Here is an 18,565-nt window from a genome sequence, read left to right on the forward strand (position 1 = left end):
TGCTTGAACTAAAGGCATCTTTTTGGAAAAATTCACAGCTTTTTTTTGCTGACATATCCAGAACATCCTTAAATATGCTGTTTGGATAGATAACTGCCTTCAGTTTCAAATTTATTATATTGCTAGAAGAAATACACCCAAGTACAGCTTTCAGCTCCATTATTTTGTCTACTATACCTAAAGGACTACTCCATCTGAAATCTTGTCCCATATAAGTACTTAAAGGCCATCAGTCACTTCTCGAACTTCCCATTGCTAAAAACTACATAGACTGAACTTCTCCAGGTTCTTACTGTACAGCAGGGTTTGTTGACTTGTTTTTACGGTTTGTAATTGTCCCTGACACATTCTTCTGAATCTTTATAAGTTTATCTAGGTTTTGGGGTTTTTTGCACTTTAAACTCAAACAGGATGCAATTTTCTAACATCTTGCTAGAGTTATACAGCAAAATAACAGCACACCTAATTCCACTTGGGATCCCCTATAACCATACCAATGGACTGCAATGTGCATTTTAGCTACTGTATTGTATCACCAAATTACTCCTTTCCAAAGTACTACTCTCCATTCTACATGTATGATCCCACTGTCTAGACAGATACCTTTAGCTATATTAACATATGTTGAAATGATCGCCATTAATGAAGTACAGACCATCCTTCACACTTATGAATCCATCAATTTTTGCACATATGCATTTTACCAGAGATTACGTTCTATTTTCCTCCAGATCATTACCCAAATCCTCAAAGCAATGGACTGTGAACGACTTCTATAAAATCCAACATGAATGTCCTTAATCTATTACTGCTTTATGATCCGTCAATCAACCACTTTGAAATGTATTTGATATGGGCCATTTTGACTTAGCAAAGGGATGGATTTCAGAAATCAGAATACCATGCAGTACTGTATAAGGTGCCTTACAAAAGCCTACTATTCATACATGAGTATCTTTGTCAATGAAAAACTTTCAGCCTCAGAATAAAGAAATAAATACAGACCAGTTCTAACTGTCATGAACAGTTGGGCAACCAGTGACTGCTTTCTTTAATTTTCTGCTGAACAATTCTCATTTCAACCTTTTACAGTTCTTTCTGCGATCATTATCACAGAATCACAGAATATGCTGATTTGGAAGAGACCCACAAGGATTATCAAGTCCAACCCTTAGCTCTGCACAGAACTGTTCCCAAGAGTCACACCGTGTGCCTGAGAGTATCATCCAAATGCTTCTTGAACTCTGGTAGATTGGTGCTGTGACCACTTCCCTAGGGAGCCTGTTCCAGTGCCCAACCACCCTCTGGGTGAAGAACCTTTCTCTATCTCTATTCTCATATCCAACCTAAACCTCCCCTTACACAACTTCAGGCCATTCTGTCGGGTCCCATTGCTGGTCACCACAGAGAAGAGATCAATGTCTGCCCCTCCTCTTCCTCTCACAAGAAAGTTGAAGACTGTGATGAGCTCTCCTCTCAGTCTCCTCTTATCCAGGCTGAACAGACCAAGTGACCTCAGCCACTCCTCATATGCCTTCCCCTCAAGGCCCTTCACCATCTTCATTGCCCTCCTTTGGCCACACTCTAATAGCTTAATGTCTTTCTTACATCGTGGTGCCCAAAACTGCCACAATATTCAAGGTGAGGTCACCCCAGTGCAGAGCAGAGCGGGACAATCCCCCCCATTGACCGGCTGGCGATGCTTTGCCTGATGCCCCCCAGGACACGGTTGGCCCTCCTGGCTGCCAGGGCACTGCTGACTCAGATTCAACTTGCCATCAAACAGGACCCCCAGGTCCCTTTCTGTGGAGTGTCTCGTTCCTCAGTCTGTTTGTACATCCAGGGTTGCGCCATCCCAGGTGCAGAATCTGGCACTTTGCTGTGTTGAACTTCATATGCTTGGTGATTGCTCAGTCCTCTAATTTATCCAGGTCTCTCTGCAGGGCCTCCCTGACTTCAAGGGAGGCAACAGCTCCTCCCAGTTGTTTTTTTTTAAATTAACCTATCCAGTCTGGTATTTAATGTTACATACCAGCCTATACTATCCCATTTACACTTCTAAGAATTAAAATTAACACAAAACAAAAATACAAACCCCAATACCTTGGATATCTTCAGTTGGTTGGGGTTTTTTGTTTGTTTGTTTTAAATTCTGATTTCTGTAGACTAAAGAAAAAATTAAATTTGTTTGTTCCGATCAGAATAAAGAAATATTTTTTGTAAGTCACGATAAATTTTGAACAGAGCATCCAGATTTCGGCAACAGAACAACAGTAGTCTGACTCACAGCAGAATCATAGAATATTTTTTTCAGTACTTCTGTCTCTTCTCAACGATTAACATCCCTATCTAGTAGACACATCTTCACTGGCATTTTTTTGCTCTCAATAGATAAGACAACTTTCACATTGTTCTTAACCCCATGGATAGAAGGTTTATGTTTTTATGTGTTTATATAATCTACTATGGATGGTCTTTTTGTTGTGGCAGTTAATAGCCACTGCTGCTTATGGCATTTTCTCTGAATCTTCATCCATTTGGATATTCATCTCTGCCTTATTACGCTATGACAGTTTCATATCTATCCCCAATGACTTTTCATTGTAATAATTACAAAACGCCTGAGTAACTTTTATTTTTAAGCAATATAACTTTGAGACAAAACTGCTTGCTTTATAATTTCAGTAAAATCTATGTTATATTATTTCTAGGAAATCATCCCTTTAGCAAAAGTCATTATTGGCAAGGCCAATACTGGATAGAGCATCAAAACAAGCAATGGTAACTATCAGTGCTGATTGTTTTCATGGAAGTGTTCTTATATTTAATTACATTTTTGTCAAAAGAGTAAAATTTAAGAAATGGAATTTCTTATTCTCAGAAAAGTATGGTGAATGACCTGCACATATTAGTAACTCCAAGAAAATGTTAATAACAATTATCTAATGTAATCACTCTGAAATAACAACGCATGTTTTCTTTGCATCTAGACATTTAAATAAAGATTCCCCTATCATATAAATCTCAGGAAAATGTGCCTCTGTCCCTAAAAAAAGAAAATTCAGACCTTACAGAACTTTCTGAGGCAACTTTGCACCCTTAAGCATATACTTTATTTAATTGCTTTTACCTTGTGATAAATCAAAACCAGAATGCAATATTTTATTCCTTGTTTTCTGGATGTAAAGAACCCAGTGCCTAGGCCAGGTTGACTTGTTAAACCAATGTCAGAATCAAACCACAGAAGAAAAATGGAAGGGGCAATAATAATGGCCTAATTTTATAATTTTATTTTGCTCTTACTAAAGTGTGGCACTCAATAAGTGTGGCATAGTGAAAGTTTATTTGACTTTAGTAATTTTCACATAAGCAGTCTACAGTATTCGGTGTTTGGTTTGGGGTTTGTTTTAAATACTTTGTTGGCAAGTAAATAGATTTAAATATATTGGACTCTTTCCAGACCATGATCAACAGATATTTTTTACACTGACTGTAATCTTGTTTTGTACTTTTAAATTATTTATTTAATAATTTGCTGTTTGTTATTTTTTAAAACCAAATGAAGAATCAATATCAATGGCTGGCAATGCCACTAAACTGTCCTGGTTTAGGAGTAAAGTAGAGCTTTTAAACTTATTGCTACTTGTAACTGCTAAAACAATGAGTCATCTGAATGTACATTCAGGTAATTTTAATTTTTGTGTGTTACACCCCGGAAATTACCAATATTTTACGTTTTCAAACTGCATACAAACGCTGAATTTGCAATAAATATATTAAATATTTTTAATAAAATTTTCTTTTAAATGCTGAATACATAATCTAGTATTTTATAATAATATTTAACATTTAGAAATAATAAATTTCTTAATTAAGTTTTATCTGCACCTAAATAATTGACAAAATATTTTTCCTTAATATAAGCAAAATAAGGGGCATACACACACACAGAGAACTGAGAACACTGCATTTGGGGCACTTAAAGTACTCAAGCTGCTTTCTAAATTCTCACTCAATTACTCTATATCTCTATGTTCCCAAATCCTTCCATAACACACCTTGTAGTCTAATATTAGTAGATGTTTTTCTTTCCTAACCAGTTTTTATTTATATATTGGAAGGAGTCATAGAGCTACGCAGTTTACTTTCCTTATCAGTTTTCCCACCTTCAAGTAAACACACTCAAAGTGAAAATAATTTGCTCCTCCTCTTGTGAAACTGAAACCAAAAGTAATTAAAGCATAAGTTTTTCTATCCAGAAGATATTGACAGCACTTTTACTCTGAACTTTAGTTCCATTTGAGTGGCTAAAAATAATCTTTATGAATATCAGCATTTTAAATGAAATGCAGCTCAAAGCAAGCTCAACTACAAGGAGACATCCTGTCTCATCCCACTCCCTGCCCACTCAGTGAATAACTAGAATCCTTAAAAATAAATTATATTTTTAACTATACTTGTATATCACCTGCATCTTCAGATTGGGTTTGCACAACAGCCTCAGAGCATATTACAATATCATCACGGTGGACAAGGAAAATATAACCTTACCCCCCTGCAGGCTTTTCATTACTTCCGTGGCACAGCAAAAGTAATAAAAAGTTTCAGCAAACTTTGTAACTGCTATACTTAAAGTAAAATTCAGGGAACTGTAGCAGGTATGCAGCACCGGGAAGTAACTGGAATCACAACTTATTGCAAGCACGAGTTTTCCATTTTCACAATAAACAGAAGCGTAACCAGTCACTCAAACATACAGCACAGCATCTTCTCCTCACCCCACCCCTGCATGTGCTGCATGACCTCAAGGTGGAGTCTGGGGACACAGGCTCTGAGTCAGCTCAAGCCCAGGGCAAGAAGCTGTGCAGCCGCACTGCAAGTCTGTCCAGCGAGCTGATCCAGCTGCAAATTAAGCATGCAGTTTGACAGATTCTCTTTTTTTTTTTTTAACAGAGTTATGTCACTGCTGCAACCATCTCTCCACATCTAACCCGTTTTCTCCTCCTATCTCCCCTCAAATATGCCATATATTCCTGTTCTTTCACTTGAAGTGGCACCTCTTGGATTTCAACATTAGCCAGTCAGTAAATTGCCAGAAAACTATTTCTACAAAAGCAGCAGGTAACTTTCAGCTAGGCAAGCTTCCTTAATCAGCATTCACTTGACCCAGCAACAAAAATCGGTGTTGGCGCAAAGAAAGGAGGAAGAATGAGTGGTTTGCTGGAGAATGCAGTGATGGAAAGCAAGGCCTGTGGCACCTAAATTTGTTTAATTTGTAGAGAACAGAGCCCTAGTACTCACAGCTGAAAGTGAACAAAGAATAGATAGTCTCCTTCCTTAAGGTGTAGTATGTTTCAAACCTAAATGTTAAACATCACGCCATTCAAAGAAACATTAAGAGAAAAACTGACACAAACACTGTCAGGATACACAAATTTTTTCCCAGTGGTCTCAGGGCTTGCTCACTGAGGCTGTTCTTTTGCGGCCATCACTCAGAGGCTTAACAGCTCCAATGACCTTCCACACCTGCTTCATCATCTGGGTAAACACATGCATGGCCATGCACAGAACCAGATTGAGGAACTGCTTCAACCAAATAAACATTTTCGAGGCAGGGTTTTTTGTTTGGTTGTTTTCAATTATGCCAGATCAATTTTCCAATCCTCTTAACACATGGCCATGCTGCTGCTATGGCTCAACAGAAGGAACAGCTGAGTAATTGGAGCAAGGACCTGCTGAAGTCAATCATAAAGTGCTGCCACCCTAACACCTTCCAAGATTTAATGTAAAAGGAAGTAAAATACAACAATTATTATTTAAAAACATAACTCCATCAGTTACTATCACCCAGATAACAAACCTTAACTTACAGTCTAGTAGCTCCACATAGTGGGGTGCCTAAACACCATAGTGCTGTGCTTAAACTCTTTATACTTCAACAGCACAATCCCTTAAAAACATTCACCTACTAACACAGTTTACAGTCCCAAGGGAAGATCTGTAATGAATGAAAAGTTGGGTATCATCCAGCATTGGGATCAGAAGACTGTAGAAAAAGGAAACAAAACCTCAGTGCTTAGGAGGCCAGATTTAAGGATATTTAACCTAACTGACTAAATTAACCCAACTAGCCTTTCTATACCGTTTTGTAGAGAAAGGGGATCAAGTCTGATGACCTTTTAGAGGAATTTCACTTAAATGGTCTAAATGGCCTTCTGGATGACTCTCATCACTGACTGCTGAGGACATCAAAGATAATGCTGCATGCTAGTTGAATACCTCTGCAGTTAGCCCCACCAAAGTCAAACCAAACCAAAACCCAACTTAAAAGGGAGACAGGCTTGTCTGTAGTTTGCAGTTGTAGCATGGCTTCTCACTGTAAGACCCAATTAGCCTGCTCTACTTAATTCTGAGATGTTCTGACAATATTTACTTGGGAGAAAAAAGAAAAACAAAAAAGATAAAAGGCTTTATTTTGCTTGTGCTTTGGCTCAGGGATTCAAACTTTGTCGGGGAGATGATCAAATGATTGGCAATCATCTCTGAAATACTTAGTCTGAGTGATATGCTCAATGCTAGACATGACAGAGAAAAGAGAATTACATTTTTCGAGACAGTGTTCAGGTGTCCTAATGATTAGAGCCTCCATTGTTCCCCAACAACCCCTTCCTACCCATCTTTCTACAAAAGATAAACCAGTTTTAACAAATAGGCCTTTCTTCCACTACGTAACCAAGTTTCAGATTCTTGCAGAAAAACAGAAAACATCCTTGCTTTACAATCAATAGACAACTAATTCCACACTGAAAGTGCCCTTTCCTGAACAACTGGATGGAGAAAGATTTTTCTGGTGGCTTGACTGCAAATGAGAGAGACAGATATTGAAAAGACATTGGGAAGGTAAAACTCAAATGTCTGACAAAAGGTACAAATTAATAGAAAGGGAGTGTTCATTTAGTGAAAAGTAGAACACAAAATTATCACATGGTTCCACAGTCAATCACCACTTTCTTCTTCCCCTTCTCATAATTTACTATGTCTCAGTATACTTTAAGACTTTATTTAGCATATAAAGATATAAACCCCTTTTCCCAAATTAATCACTTTTAGTCACATCTTAGTTCAAGCTTCATAAATATAAGCAAGTGTACACAAGAAAAAATAAAAAGCCAAATATAGCATTATTTTACTAATAGAAATAATGAACCCATATATACAGATATATACGATAGAGTGATGACTCTCATTAATTCCCATTATTTATAAAAATATCCACAGCCAAAGAACATTATTTTTCTTTGACAATAAGAATGCCATAATACAGAAATTATTTTGTGTGCATGCAATGAATGGGTTTTGTTACATTTCATAGCTTTGATTAGATATATATGCTCAAGTGTGAAGGACAAAATTCTTTAGAATAAACTAGGTTGTAATTACTTGACTAAGGACTTTAGCACTGAATAATTCAATTAATACTGAATATATTCAAACAACACACAGCAATAAACAGCTTCACATTTTACAGAGCAATACCAGTATTATGTTTAACTAAGATCTTCTTGTACTGAAAAAACATATCACATGCTATTTAACAACTGATATTTGTGCATCATTCCTTCCTTTTCATAAGTATCCAAAGGCACGAAGAATTAGAGCATAGCAAATTATTTTCTCTGGATAAATGGAGGAAAATAACATGGGGATAGGTATAAATGAACAACAGCACAGTTTCACCTGCCACTATGAGTGGATTAAAACCTAATGTTCATGGGGACATAAACCACGTGATGTGCTAGTGTTCATTCTATATCCTCACTAAATCCATGTTTCATGGCATGCATAGGTAACCTCCAAAACACCATTTTATTCAATATGCTTGTTCTGCATTGCACCAGTTTCAGGGCAAAACTGAACTTAAAATCGAAATTGATCATTGTAAAGAATTGGTTTTAAAGATAACGTGTTTGAATGATTTATCTCAATACACATTTTAAAAATATCCAATAAAAGACAACCCTGTTATTAAACCTTTACTGATAAGAAAGTAGAGAAGCATGGTACAGTCTGCATACATGAATCATGTATCCTGTGTGCATCTACAACACATGTATCCTGCTGATGAAAATAAGAGCAAGATTCCATCTCTGTATGGTTTTAAAGATTTGTGAAGTAGTAATCCTTTATATCCATTGGGTTTCTGTAGTCATGGAACATAAGCTGTCAAAATCAGCAACTGCTTGATGTACCAGCTTCCATGTTTTAACAGTCCTACAATGCTACATCTCAGAGATGCATCCTTAAATACAGTGATTTCCATCTTCTCATTCAGAACTTGATATTTTGTTCTTGGGTGGTTTAAATAAATAAGCACAAATCTCAGGAGATGTGATGAATACAATGTGGGAGACAGGAAAAAACAAATCAATTAAGGAGCTGCCCTGATAGAAGAGAGATGTCTCCAACGTGAGTGAAATGGAATCTGAAACACTGATGGAACTTTTGAAACAGGAAGCTACCTTATTTGCCATTGGCATCTGGGAAAAAATTCTTTGTTGCTATTGATCGTCATTGCTTGATTACCTGGGTGAAAATACAGCTTATTCCAATGCTAATTCTCTGGAAGTCAATGTCTCTCAAAAGTCATATGATAATAAACTTGCCCTAGACTTCCATATTGCAGTGTCTTACGGAAGTTTTTTCCAAATTAAAACCAAACAGAGATCAAGTGTCCTTTACTCTCCCACTCAACACAGTCCCTTTTGTACAATCAAATCCAAATATGAAGTACATAACACTAAGCACATGAACCACACAAAGGAAAGAACATATTTGAAAACAACTCGTAAGATGGGCTTTAACCTTCTCTAGCCACATACATATACTATAAAAAACCTGATGTGCACCAACAGTTTAAATTTTATCTTTGAAACTTCTGACCTTGCAAAATCAGAAGTGAAAATTGATTGACTACTCTAAAACTGCACTCACTTCTGTTGCCCTTGGGAATGCTTGGACATCTAGTTACTCCTTCAGCTGCAAAGGAGGGTGGCGAGCTGGGGAAGATCTACAGCAACCCTTTCAGGAGGCATTAGAAACTGTTTAGCTGGAAATGCTCACAGTTGAGTTGCTTTGAATATTTCTATATAGAACAACTATATTTATGATCTAATTCCACAGAAAAATACAGAACAAAAGCTCAAGATTCTCAGTCTGATGCAAACATAATTCCTTTAACTTTATGTTTCTTTGTTCTTAGAAAGCACTATTAATTCAAGATCAAGTTTGGTCCTTATCTGTGACCCAAACAAGCGAGAAAAAAAGTGTCAGCCTTGAAAACATTAGTGGTCACCTAAGAGTTATGGTATAGAGTTACTATATGGCAAAATGCCTACAGAAGAAAAAACCAGTTTTTTTCTGTTTTCAGAAGTTTTCCATCAATCTTCCTAATTTTATATATTTTACTCCAGTACAGTCTACTATGGTTTATACTTACACTCACAAAACAGTACTAATTTCAAATAATGAGATTAATTCCTAGAATTATTATTACAAGTGCTATGACAATTTGTTTTATTCTCTGAGCACATTCCTCTTTCCAAATTTTCTAGACTACGAGTCTACTCACACAAAGCTGCTAGCTAGACCTTTTTTTGGGATGGAATCCTTAAGCACATTAAATCTCCACTGAAGACTCTGCAGGCATCTGGAGCGTACACTGCTGATGATTTTAGGTTTCACACAGAGTTAGTGTTTCTGTTCTGTTTGATCACATAAGCTAACAACCTCCTCTTGAAAAATTTAAGTACAAACTAATAGAGTTCAGTAACACCAATGTATTCTGTGGTTATGACTCAGAAAATACCTATACACATGCCTTAAACTCCAACAACTGAAGAAGACCCCTGTGAGTGTTTAGAAATATTGTCTGAAGAGAAAATGATGAACGTTTAGCCCAAGGAACAATTGTGCTAACACAACTGAGCAACCCGGCAATCACATCATTCTCCTTACACCAGACCCTGCCAGGATCAACAGAAATGGGCACAGAATGGCTCCATCCACAGATGTGCCCCTGCCTTTCCCCGAGCCTGCAGCCGCAACCCTCTGGCAGATATGCACAGGGAACGAAGGTGGGCTATGAACAGCTGGGCAGCTCAGGTCATGCCGCTGGCATTTTATAACCAAGGCTGAAATCTGCCTTCTCCCAACAAAACCAGCCATGAAAGCTCCCAGTGACTATTGCTGTGTCACATTTCCCACTTTTTCCTCTACAGTAAGACATTATGGACCTGTCATAGGAATCAGGAAGCTGAACCGGGTGGATCTTTTGTGTAAGAACCTATAGTCTCACATTCTCATTATTTCGTTTTAGACACAATCCCAGGTCTGTTAGTTTTAACCTTGTGAGTAACCTAGCCGCTAAAGCAACACACTGCACTAGTAGGAGCTATGTTTTATACACACATATAACTGGGGAAAATACGGTGCTGAAATCAAAACACAACAAACTAGCATGATTTAACAACTAGCCAAACTATAGTCCAGCTAATTTTCACAAATTTACTTTGAATTGCTTTGCATCCCTCATGTTATTGGTAACAAAAATGTTATCAATATCCTGATGATGCTTCATTGAAGAACTGCATTTAATGGAAAAAACTTCAAAAGCTACAGACGTCTGACTGAGTAGAACATTCAACACATCACAGTCAGGAAAGTATTTTGGAGTTAAGGTATATCCATTTCAACACTCTTAAGAATGGACCCCACTGGTTCCCCTACATACATATTTACAAAATGTACATCTAATATTTTTCTGTGATAAATACATCATAACATACTTCCCACAACTTGCTTTAAATTGACATCTTCAAACTAAAGCCAAATTCCCTAAAACAAGAAAATTTCCATAAACCAGTATTCAACAGGAAGTGGAGATGCTTTGAGAAGTATTTAAATGTCTCTGCAAAATTAAAATCACAAAGTCACTTTAAAAAAAAAAAAGTATGTATACTTCCTTCCCTATCAATCTAGGATACTAAAAAAAAAACCTCTGGATTTTGATTTTTCAGATGCTACTATGACAATCAGACTGAGCATTAACACCTAATTTCCTTAAAAGGAGTGAAACCTTCAGAAACTGTGGGGGCAGAAGAGTTAGAGAGGCACAACTACAAATGTGGTTAGGCCACTTAAAACACATACCTTATCTTTCCCAACAAAAGAAATGAAACAAACAAACCCTCAGACATAACACGGTCAAGAAGGAAGATTTGATCAGAGCTATACTAATTTATTTTATGTACTATGATTACAAAATGTGAAGCCTCACTAAGGAATCACAACAAAACTATGTTACAGTAGTTTCATTATTAAATATAACTAATAGACAGTTAAAAGATAATTAGAAAATAGTTGCTTTATTTTGCAGCTAATGCTACCAAAGTGGCTTCAAAATATTTTAAAAATGGAAATCTATGATTAAAAAATGGTTTTTAATCCATATCCATTCTATGTATTCATACAGATTCATAGGTGCCTTGAAAAATATCTACCACAGGTCACCATTAAGGGACACACATAAATCTTCTGAGGATGTTTATGAAAACAATATATTCTTCCCTTAATAGTGTACTAAGCCGGTAACATGCTAATTTTCTTTTCCTCTAAGTAATACAGAGAGAGGTTCAAAGAAAGGGTTTCAAAGAACACAAAATTCTTGTGTGTAAATATTAAAAGTCCATCAAAAATTAGAAAAATAAAAGCTCTTCTAAGAAAGATACCACAGCTTTGGAAAATACAATTGATAATGAAAAATACAGAACTTTTAAAGTATTTTCTAGTCTAACAATAGACTGTCGGAGAAAGCACATGGTATGTTTAATACGTAAATTATAAATGTTTTACTCTAAGATTAAAAAAAAATAATCAAGTCTGTACTTCTTGAACAATAAAGTTATCTATCACATGTCATCAAAAACCTCAAAGGCACAGAAGATGTGAACAGGGAGTGAGTTGAGCATCCCTTTTAACCCTGCAAACACAGTTTGTGGAGCTCCAACAGATACATAAAAACAATAAACTGCGCAGTAAGAGCAGATTTGGAATTTACTACAGAAGAGTGGCATTACAGGCCTGCATATCTCTTATATCCATCAGATCTGCATATCCAGTTATCACATATTTAAGAAGTCATTCTGGTTGAATAAGATGAAAGCATAACTCTTAGTAACTTGTTTTTTCTACCACTTTGGCACAGGTCAGAAATGCTGCAGCAGTCAGGAAGAAATGAAGCTGCACCTACTGAGAAGTCTGAAAGGGACACAGCACCACTGATGCTGTTCCAGCTATGCCAACTTTCCTGAGGAACAAGGGGCTGTGGTGTGTCTCATTAAGTCCTTTGTGTCCGATAATTCATCCTCATTCAAGAGCTACTGAACATCAGCATAGTGCAAGAAACCTTCTGTGACAGTAGTCTTGTGAGTTGGAAGTAATTATTCTGTAACTCTAAACGTAACCGGCACCACAGCAGTAAATCTCTGATTGACCAAAAAACTCAAGAAATTAAATCACAGTAAAAGCCAGGGACTGTGAAGGTAAGAATTATCCGAGCTTTACATGTTTTATGGATGGTGCATCTCTCCCCGTTTTCCACCTCCTCTGCCTCCCATCTTTTTTTTTCTGTGATGGACATGGGCAATTCAAAGTAAGTTACACAGAAAAAAATTAAAAACATATATTTTCTCAATATACCTATTTTTTACATGTAGGTACAAATGAGTTTCATGCATAAAAACTGCTAAAACACCTCTTTATCTGTGAACCACTCGCAGTTCTACACAAGACACAGGCAGAAGTTCGTTCCTTTGCACACGTGTGTTTGAACTCACTCCGGGAGCAGCCTAGAGCCTTGCCAGGCCAGTGGCACTGCAGAGGGCAGAGCACACTGGAGGAAATCCCAGGGGGAGCTCAGGCATTCCCCCTGTGGCAGCAGCAGAAGACAGGGCACCAGACCTTCTCAATTTTGTCCAGAGCTCTGGGGCTAACTCAAGCTGGCGAAAAGCAGCCTGGTAAGGGACATGGAAAAGTCAAGCTTCTTGCACTAAATATGATGGCTCCATTTCTGCAGTGCTCTTGCATTCATGATCTGGTTTAAAGAAGTGAAAGTCACCAATGGGGGAAGAACAGCTAATCCTCAATTCTATTTTAAGTCAGATGTATAGTTCCTAAGGGGTGAAAGCAATACAAACAGGTCTAATGTAAATTCCTAGTCTTGTTTAGTTGGGTAGGGTCAGTCAAGCAAGTCTTAGTCTTTTACCTTGCCTGAAACAAGCAGTAACATTTGCACCACTTGTCAAAAACCCAGGCATTACATCTCAATGACTATAAGACCTCCTTTATGAACAAGATCTTTAACCAAGACCTTGAGAATCAGCACATCAGAGACAAGCAGCAGAAGATAGATCCCAAGACAATTTGGACTTCCTGCAAGACAGGCTGAATTAAAAAAAACCATTTCAATGAGGAAAAAACCAGCTATTGCCCAAACAGCCAATTCTAATTTGCTGTTAATAGCAATTTTTCATCAAATAGTTATAAGAAATTACAACAAACTCCGAGCTGTGTACCATAGATAATGGATTTACCCTTTTAGTTAACTTAAGCAAAACAAATGTTTAAACTTCCCAGTAAATGCACACAAAACATGATGAAGGTTCGATTGCTGCAGTGTTACTAGGGCTGTGAGAGAAAAGCTGGGTTTAAGTGGGCAACTCCTATGCAGTATCAAATTTTCAGCAAAATGACAGCATTTCTCCTCCAATTTTCTACACTCTATTATGTAAAAAACTAGCCTAGTAGATGAAGAACAGCCCACAGGACCACTTTTTTTGACTTGTGGCCGCTACCGTATACACAAAGTTTAAATTTTCTTGGAATCCGTGTCTTTGGGTCTTACTTATTAGGTGATTAAACCTGACATATAGCTTACTGCAAGGCCATAGAACTTCAGGCAGTTGCTCCTTAAATTTCTTTCAGTTTGTAATTTCGCTGTATCTGTATAATTTAATGTCAAAGGCCTTAGTTCTAAAAATAAAACCAAAAATACTGAATCATCATTGGAAGTGAAGAATCACCTTGAGAATACCAGACACCAGGATGAAAAAAATGCATATGTATTTTGCAAGACACTTGAAGAATTAAAAAAAAAAAAAAGACATTTTCCATTACATAAAACATACAAAAATGTATAATTTTGAACTACAGGACTTCAAGTTATGTTAACCTGTAATATTTTCATGGAAAAGGCATCAATGCATAGGTGTACTTGCAAAGTTCACACAAACTGTTTTGCTTACTTCTGGTAAAACCCAGTAAAAATGTTGTGATATGACTAGCAATCATGGCCCAAGCCAAACTATGGTTACATAAATTAAACCAATGGGCCATTTATACCATCACCTGTACCAGTAATCCTCAGAGGAAAGATAGAAACACTTGGCACTTTAACTAGATACAATGCCCACAGACAGAGAACTTTGATACATTTCCACCACATCTAATACAAAAAAAGTTAATAAATTTTATGAGAAAGAGACTCTTCCAAACTCAGCACAGAGTTACTAGTTGTCTACCAGATGCCATTTGGTACGTCTGACCTGCTGGCCAACACACAGTTGTCCTGGAGAGCACTTGTATGGAATCATTTCCACATTTCATCAAACAAACTTGTCATGTCAACCACAACTCAGAATGACTTCAATCCCAGACATCACTACAAGACTTTGCCAAAGGAGGTCAAGGGATTTGACTGCAGTGAGAGCAAACATAGTTTGCTTTCAAAATAACCTTCTAAATGAGGTGGATACCCTACTTCTAATTACTCCAGAGAAGATAAGGAGAATAATCAACACAATTTCAACTGGTGGGAAACAGTCACTAAACGAAAGTTGTCACAGTGAAAAAGAAAGTAGCCCTCCTCTTTGCCCAAAGGGATGTACAAAGGACTTTCCAGAAACCACAGCAACGCAGATACGAAGAGAGATGTCCTAAGATGTCAATCCCTATTGAAAAAACTTGTGGAAATCCAAATACAATGGTACCTTTTCTTATGTTTTCCTTTACCTATCTTGTTCACCAGTTTCTCCATGTCTGTCCACCTCACTAAGAAACAAATTGTCACTTGAAGAATCAAACTTACAAACAGAAAAACTATGCTATTCGCCTCACCCACAAAGGCTGGAAACATTACCAATTGTTTCATTTTCCATATAGAAAAAAGAGTCTCTTATAATTTTTCTCAATAAAGTTCCGTATTTTCTTCAGATCTTTTACCCTCTCAAAAAAAAAAAAAAAAAAGGCAGGTAGTCATTACCACAACCTCTCTTGTGTGCTCAGGAACACATGACATGGAGGATATACAGCCCAGGAACAAACAGCATAGAGGATATACAGTCAGACCAACAGTCATCCTTCCAGCCTGTTCGTATATTTCAAGAGCTCGATCTTTGAATTCCAAATCACTGGCCTACATAGAGATCAGCTCCCTCTCTCCAGAGATGATATCCAGAGTAAAAATAATCCCATAAACAAATCAATCCTTAAAAACAAACAAACAAACAAACAAACAAACTTACCTTCATTTTTTTATAAGAAGAATTTTTATTTGTATTTTGGAAGAACCATGACACATATCAGCAGGAGTAGCTGGCATTCGTACTTAGACTAACAATTGCAAATAGATTATACATTTTTTTTGATCAAGACACCAGATCCAGATTCAGAAGGAAAAACAGAGGTATAACAAATGGCACTGGATTTCAAACACCAGATTCAAAGACTATTGTATGGCACGAACTATAAAGAAAATAGCCATGAAACAGAAATAAAGCCCCAGTCAATACCCTGGGCAGTTCACATAACAGTTTAAATTACTAAATAGTTAACATTTCACATTAACCTGCAGCTATGTCCTTCCCAAATTAGTGCTCACTACATTTGAATTATTTATTATTTTATGATTTTTCAAACATGGCTAGAAAATTCATCATAAGACAAAACTTGTCAAAAACGAGCAACCTAGAAAAAAAAGACACCTTGACCACATCCTAGTCCAAAAGCATTAACAACTTCGGCATCTCAATCAAACTTTGCACTTACACGACTAAAGAATGTGTCTCATTTTTAAAATTAAAGAAGTAGTTTATCTCTTCAGGTGGTTTGCAAAAGAGGATTTTGCCCAATAGCCATCACACACCACGTGCCAAGTGAGGACGGCCATGCTCGACAGACTACTGAGACTTTCGTACAAGTCAACATTTTGAAAACAACTTAAGACAACCAAGAAGAGTCATGCACAATGGTCACTCAACTTCAGCCCAATGCCCAGCAAATAGAATTCTTCTGCTCATTTCTTTATGCCTGTTGAAACCAATATCCTATTGTCCATCTTTGATCAAACACAGCAGCACACTAAGAGCAAGTACCGGTCCCATCACAGTCTATGGGCCAAACTCCACAAACCCAACAGAAGTTTTTCCAAAGTCAAAGCAAGTTTTTGGCAATCCCTTCGGATGCAGAGTGGTCTCTAAATTTCTCTCCTACTTCCAGGGATGATCCCTTCAAGATTGGCTTAAGCCACATTATGAGGATGGGGAAACTTGCCAAAGCAATTAACTATGATTTATCTGTCTTGGGAATACAGGCCTTCAGTCTTCTTTCTAGTCTATCAGTTCAGCACCTCTGCTTGGCAGTCAACTTGCTTGGAACATAAGCCCACCAGGGGCACCTTTCACTGGCATGTAACTCCATTAACGAGAGATACATGTGCACAACAGTACAGTAAGACATCTTCTGTCAAGTGTCCTGAAGGCTGTCTGTTCTCTCTTTGACCTTAGAATTCCAGCCTCTGGATATATTTTTTTTTTAATAGATCACTGCCTCGATGCATATTAACTACAAGATAAGACCATTTTTGGTTTTGGGAGGCCACTTCTTTACCTAAAAGGCAAGAACGGCTACAAAACAACAACAGCTTTTCACTCCCAGGGATGACTTCTTGTAAAAATAAAAACAAGGAAGTTCAATCCAAGAGAACCATGATGCTTTTCAATCAAGGGCAAGGATGTGAAATTGCCACACATAAGACAGGAAATTCAAAGTTAGGCTGTCACCTCGCTCCGTTCTTCACCCCAAAACCTTCCTCTCCCGTCAGCACACCCTCTGACCACCTCCCGAGCGACGAGTGAGGGATGGCGTGTCAGAGCCTTAACTTTCAATCTTTTTGGGGCTTCCCTTGCAACCTCAACCGTATGGTTGGAGCACGAAGAGCCGAGTTTAAATTTTAATATTTTGCATCGCCGCAGCTTGCTGCACGGCCAAGGGACACGATGGTGGCACGGGACCTTGGTACAGACACAAACCCAAGAGGAGAGCCCCTCAGCCCTCCCCCCCCCCCCAAGCCCCCCCTGGGCCGGACAGAGGCGATAACTCGGCTTTGCACACATTTTTGCACAGCGCCGGGCTCGCACTCCGGCGTGCTCGCCGCCGGGGCTGTCAGCGCCGCTCGCCCCATCCAGCACCCCCTCTGCTCCTGCTGGACTCAAAGTGTTGTGTGAACGTGGGGAAAGCGGGGGGGGGGGGGGGGGGCAGTGCAGGCCACGGTAACACTTTGCCGCCTCCTCCTTTCAGTCACATTTCCGTCCTCCTCCCGCAAAACTGGGGAGGGCAGGCGGGGCGGGGGGCCAGGCTGGGCACACACGCAGGCGCCGGGCCCAGCGCGAAGGGGCAGCACCCGCCGCAAGTGTGGGTGACAAGCCCGGCGGCGCTCCCGGGGAGCAACAAAAAGGCTCCCGAGCGGGGTGGGGTGGGGTGCGGTGGCCGGCGGGGCCGGGGGCAGGGCCGGCGGGGTTCGGGGGCTCTTACCTCGTAGAGTTCCTCGGAAGCCATGCTGGGGGAGCCCTCACAAGGTGGAGTTGGGTGCTGGTTTGGAAATACTTTTGTTTCAGTTGGTGTCCGTTTGGCCTCCTCCTCCTCTTCTGCCTCCTCGTCTTCTTCTTCTTCTTTTTCTTCTTCTTCTCCTCCTCCCTCTCCCTCCTCCTCCTCTTTCCCCCCTCCTCCTCCTCCTCCTCCTTTTCCTCCTCCTCCTCCTCTTCTTCTTCTTCCTCCTCCTCCCTGCGCGTCTCTCTCCAGCGCAACTAGCAGCTCCGCTCGTTAAATGCCAGTGAGGTGCTAGTGCTGGTGCTGCTGCTGCTGCCGCTGCTGCTGGCGGCGGCGGCGGCGGCGGCGGCGGCGGCGGGGGGGGTGCGCGCACGGCAGCTGCGCAACTCGCTCGCTCTCCCCGCTCGCCCTCGCACAGCCCGGCGCGCACGCACAACGCGCGCCCCCGCGCACACACACAACGCGCGCCCCCGCGCACGCCCTGGCCCGCGCGCCCCCGCGCACACCCTCACACGCGCGCTCGCGTTCCCCCCCCCCACCCCGCACCCCTCCGGCCGGCCCCGGCTACGCTCGCTCGCTCCCTCCCCAGGAACACTAATCGAGCGCAGAGAGGCAGCGCCACACG

The 18,565-nt window shown here is 39.5% G+C and overlaps 1 protein-coding gene across 1 annotated transcript in view; it reads right to left on the bottom strand.

The window, feature by feature from the left end:
- The window catches only part of CDYL (chromodomain Y like), a 108,836-nt gene extending 90,501 nt beyond the window's left edge, over window positions 1–18,335 (bottom strand). Inside the window, exon 1 of the mRNA XM_051799076.1 lies at window positions 17,926–18,335. Within this exon, the coding sequence (XP_051655036.1) occupies window positions 17,926–17,949 (24 nt within the window). The 5' untranslated portion in view covers window positions 17,950–18,335. The remainder of the gene's footprint in view (window positions 1–17,925) is intronic.
- Window positions 18,336–18,565: the final 230 nt, after the last annotated feature.

Source organism: Manacus candei, unplaced genomic scaffold, assembly GCF_025592945.1.
Source record: "Manacus candei isolate 608988 ecotype Guabito, Panama unplaced genomic scaffold, ASM2559294v1 h1tg000049l, whole genome shotgun sequence".
NCBI classification, from domain to species: Eukaryota; Metazoa; Chordata; class Aves; order Passeriformes; family Pipridae; genus Manacus; species Manacus candei.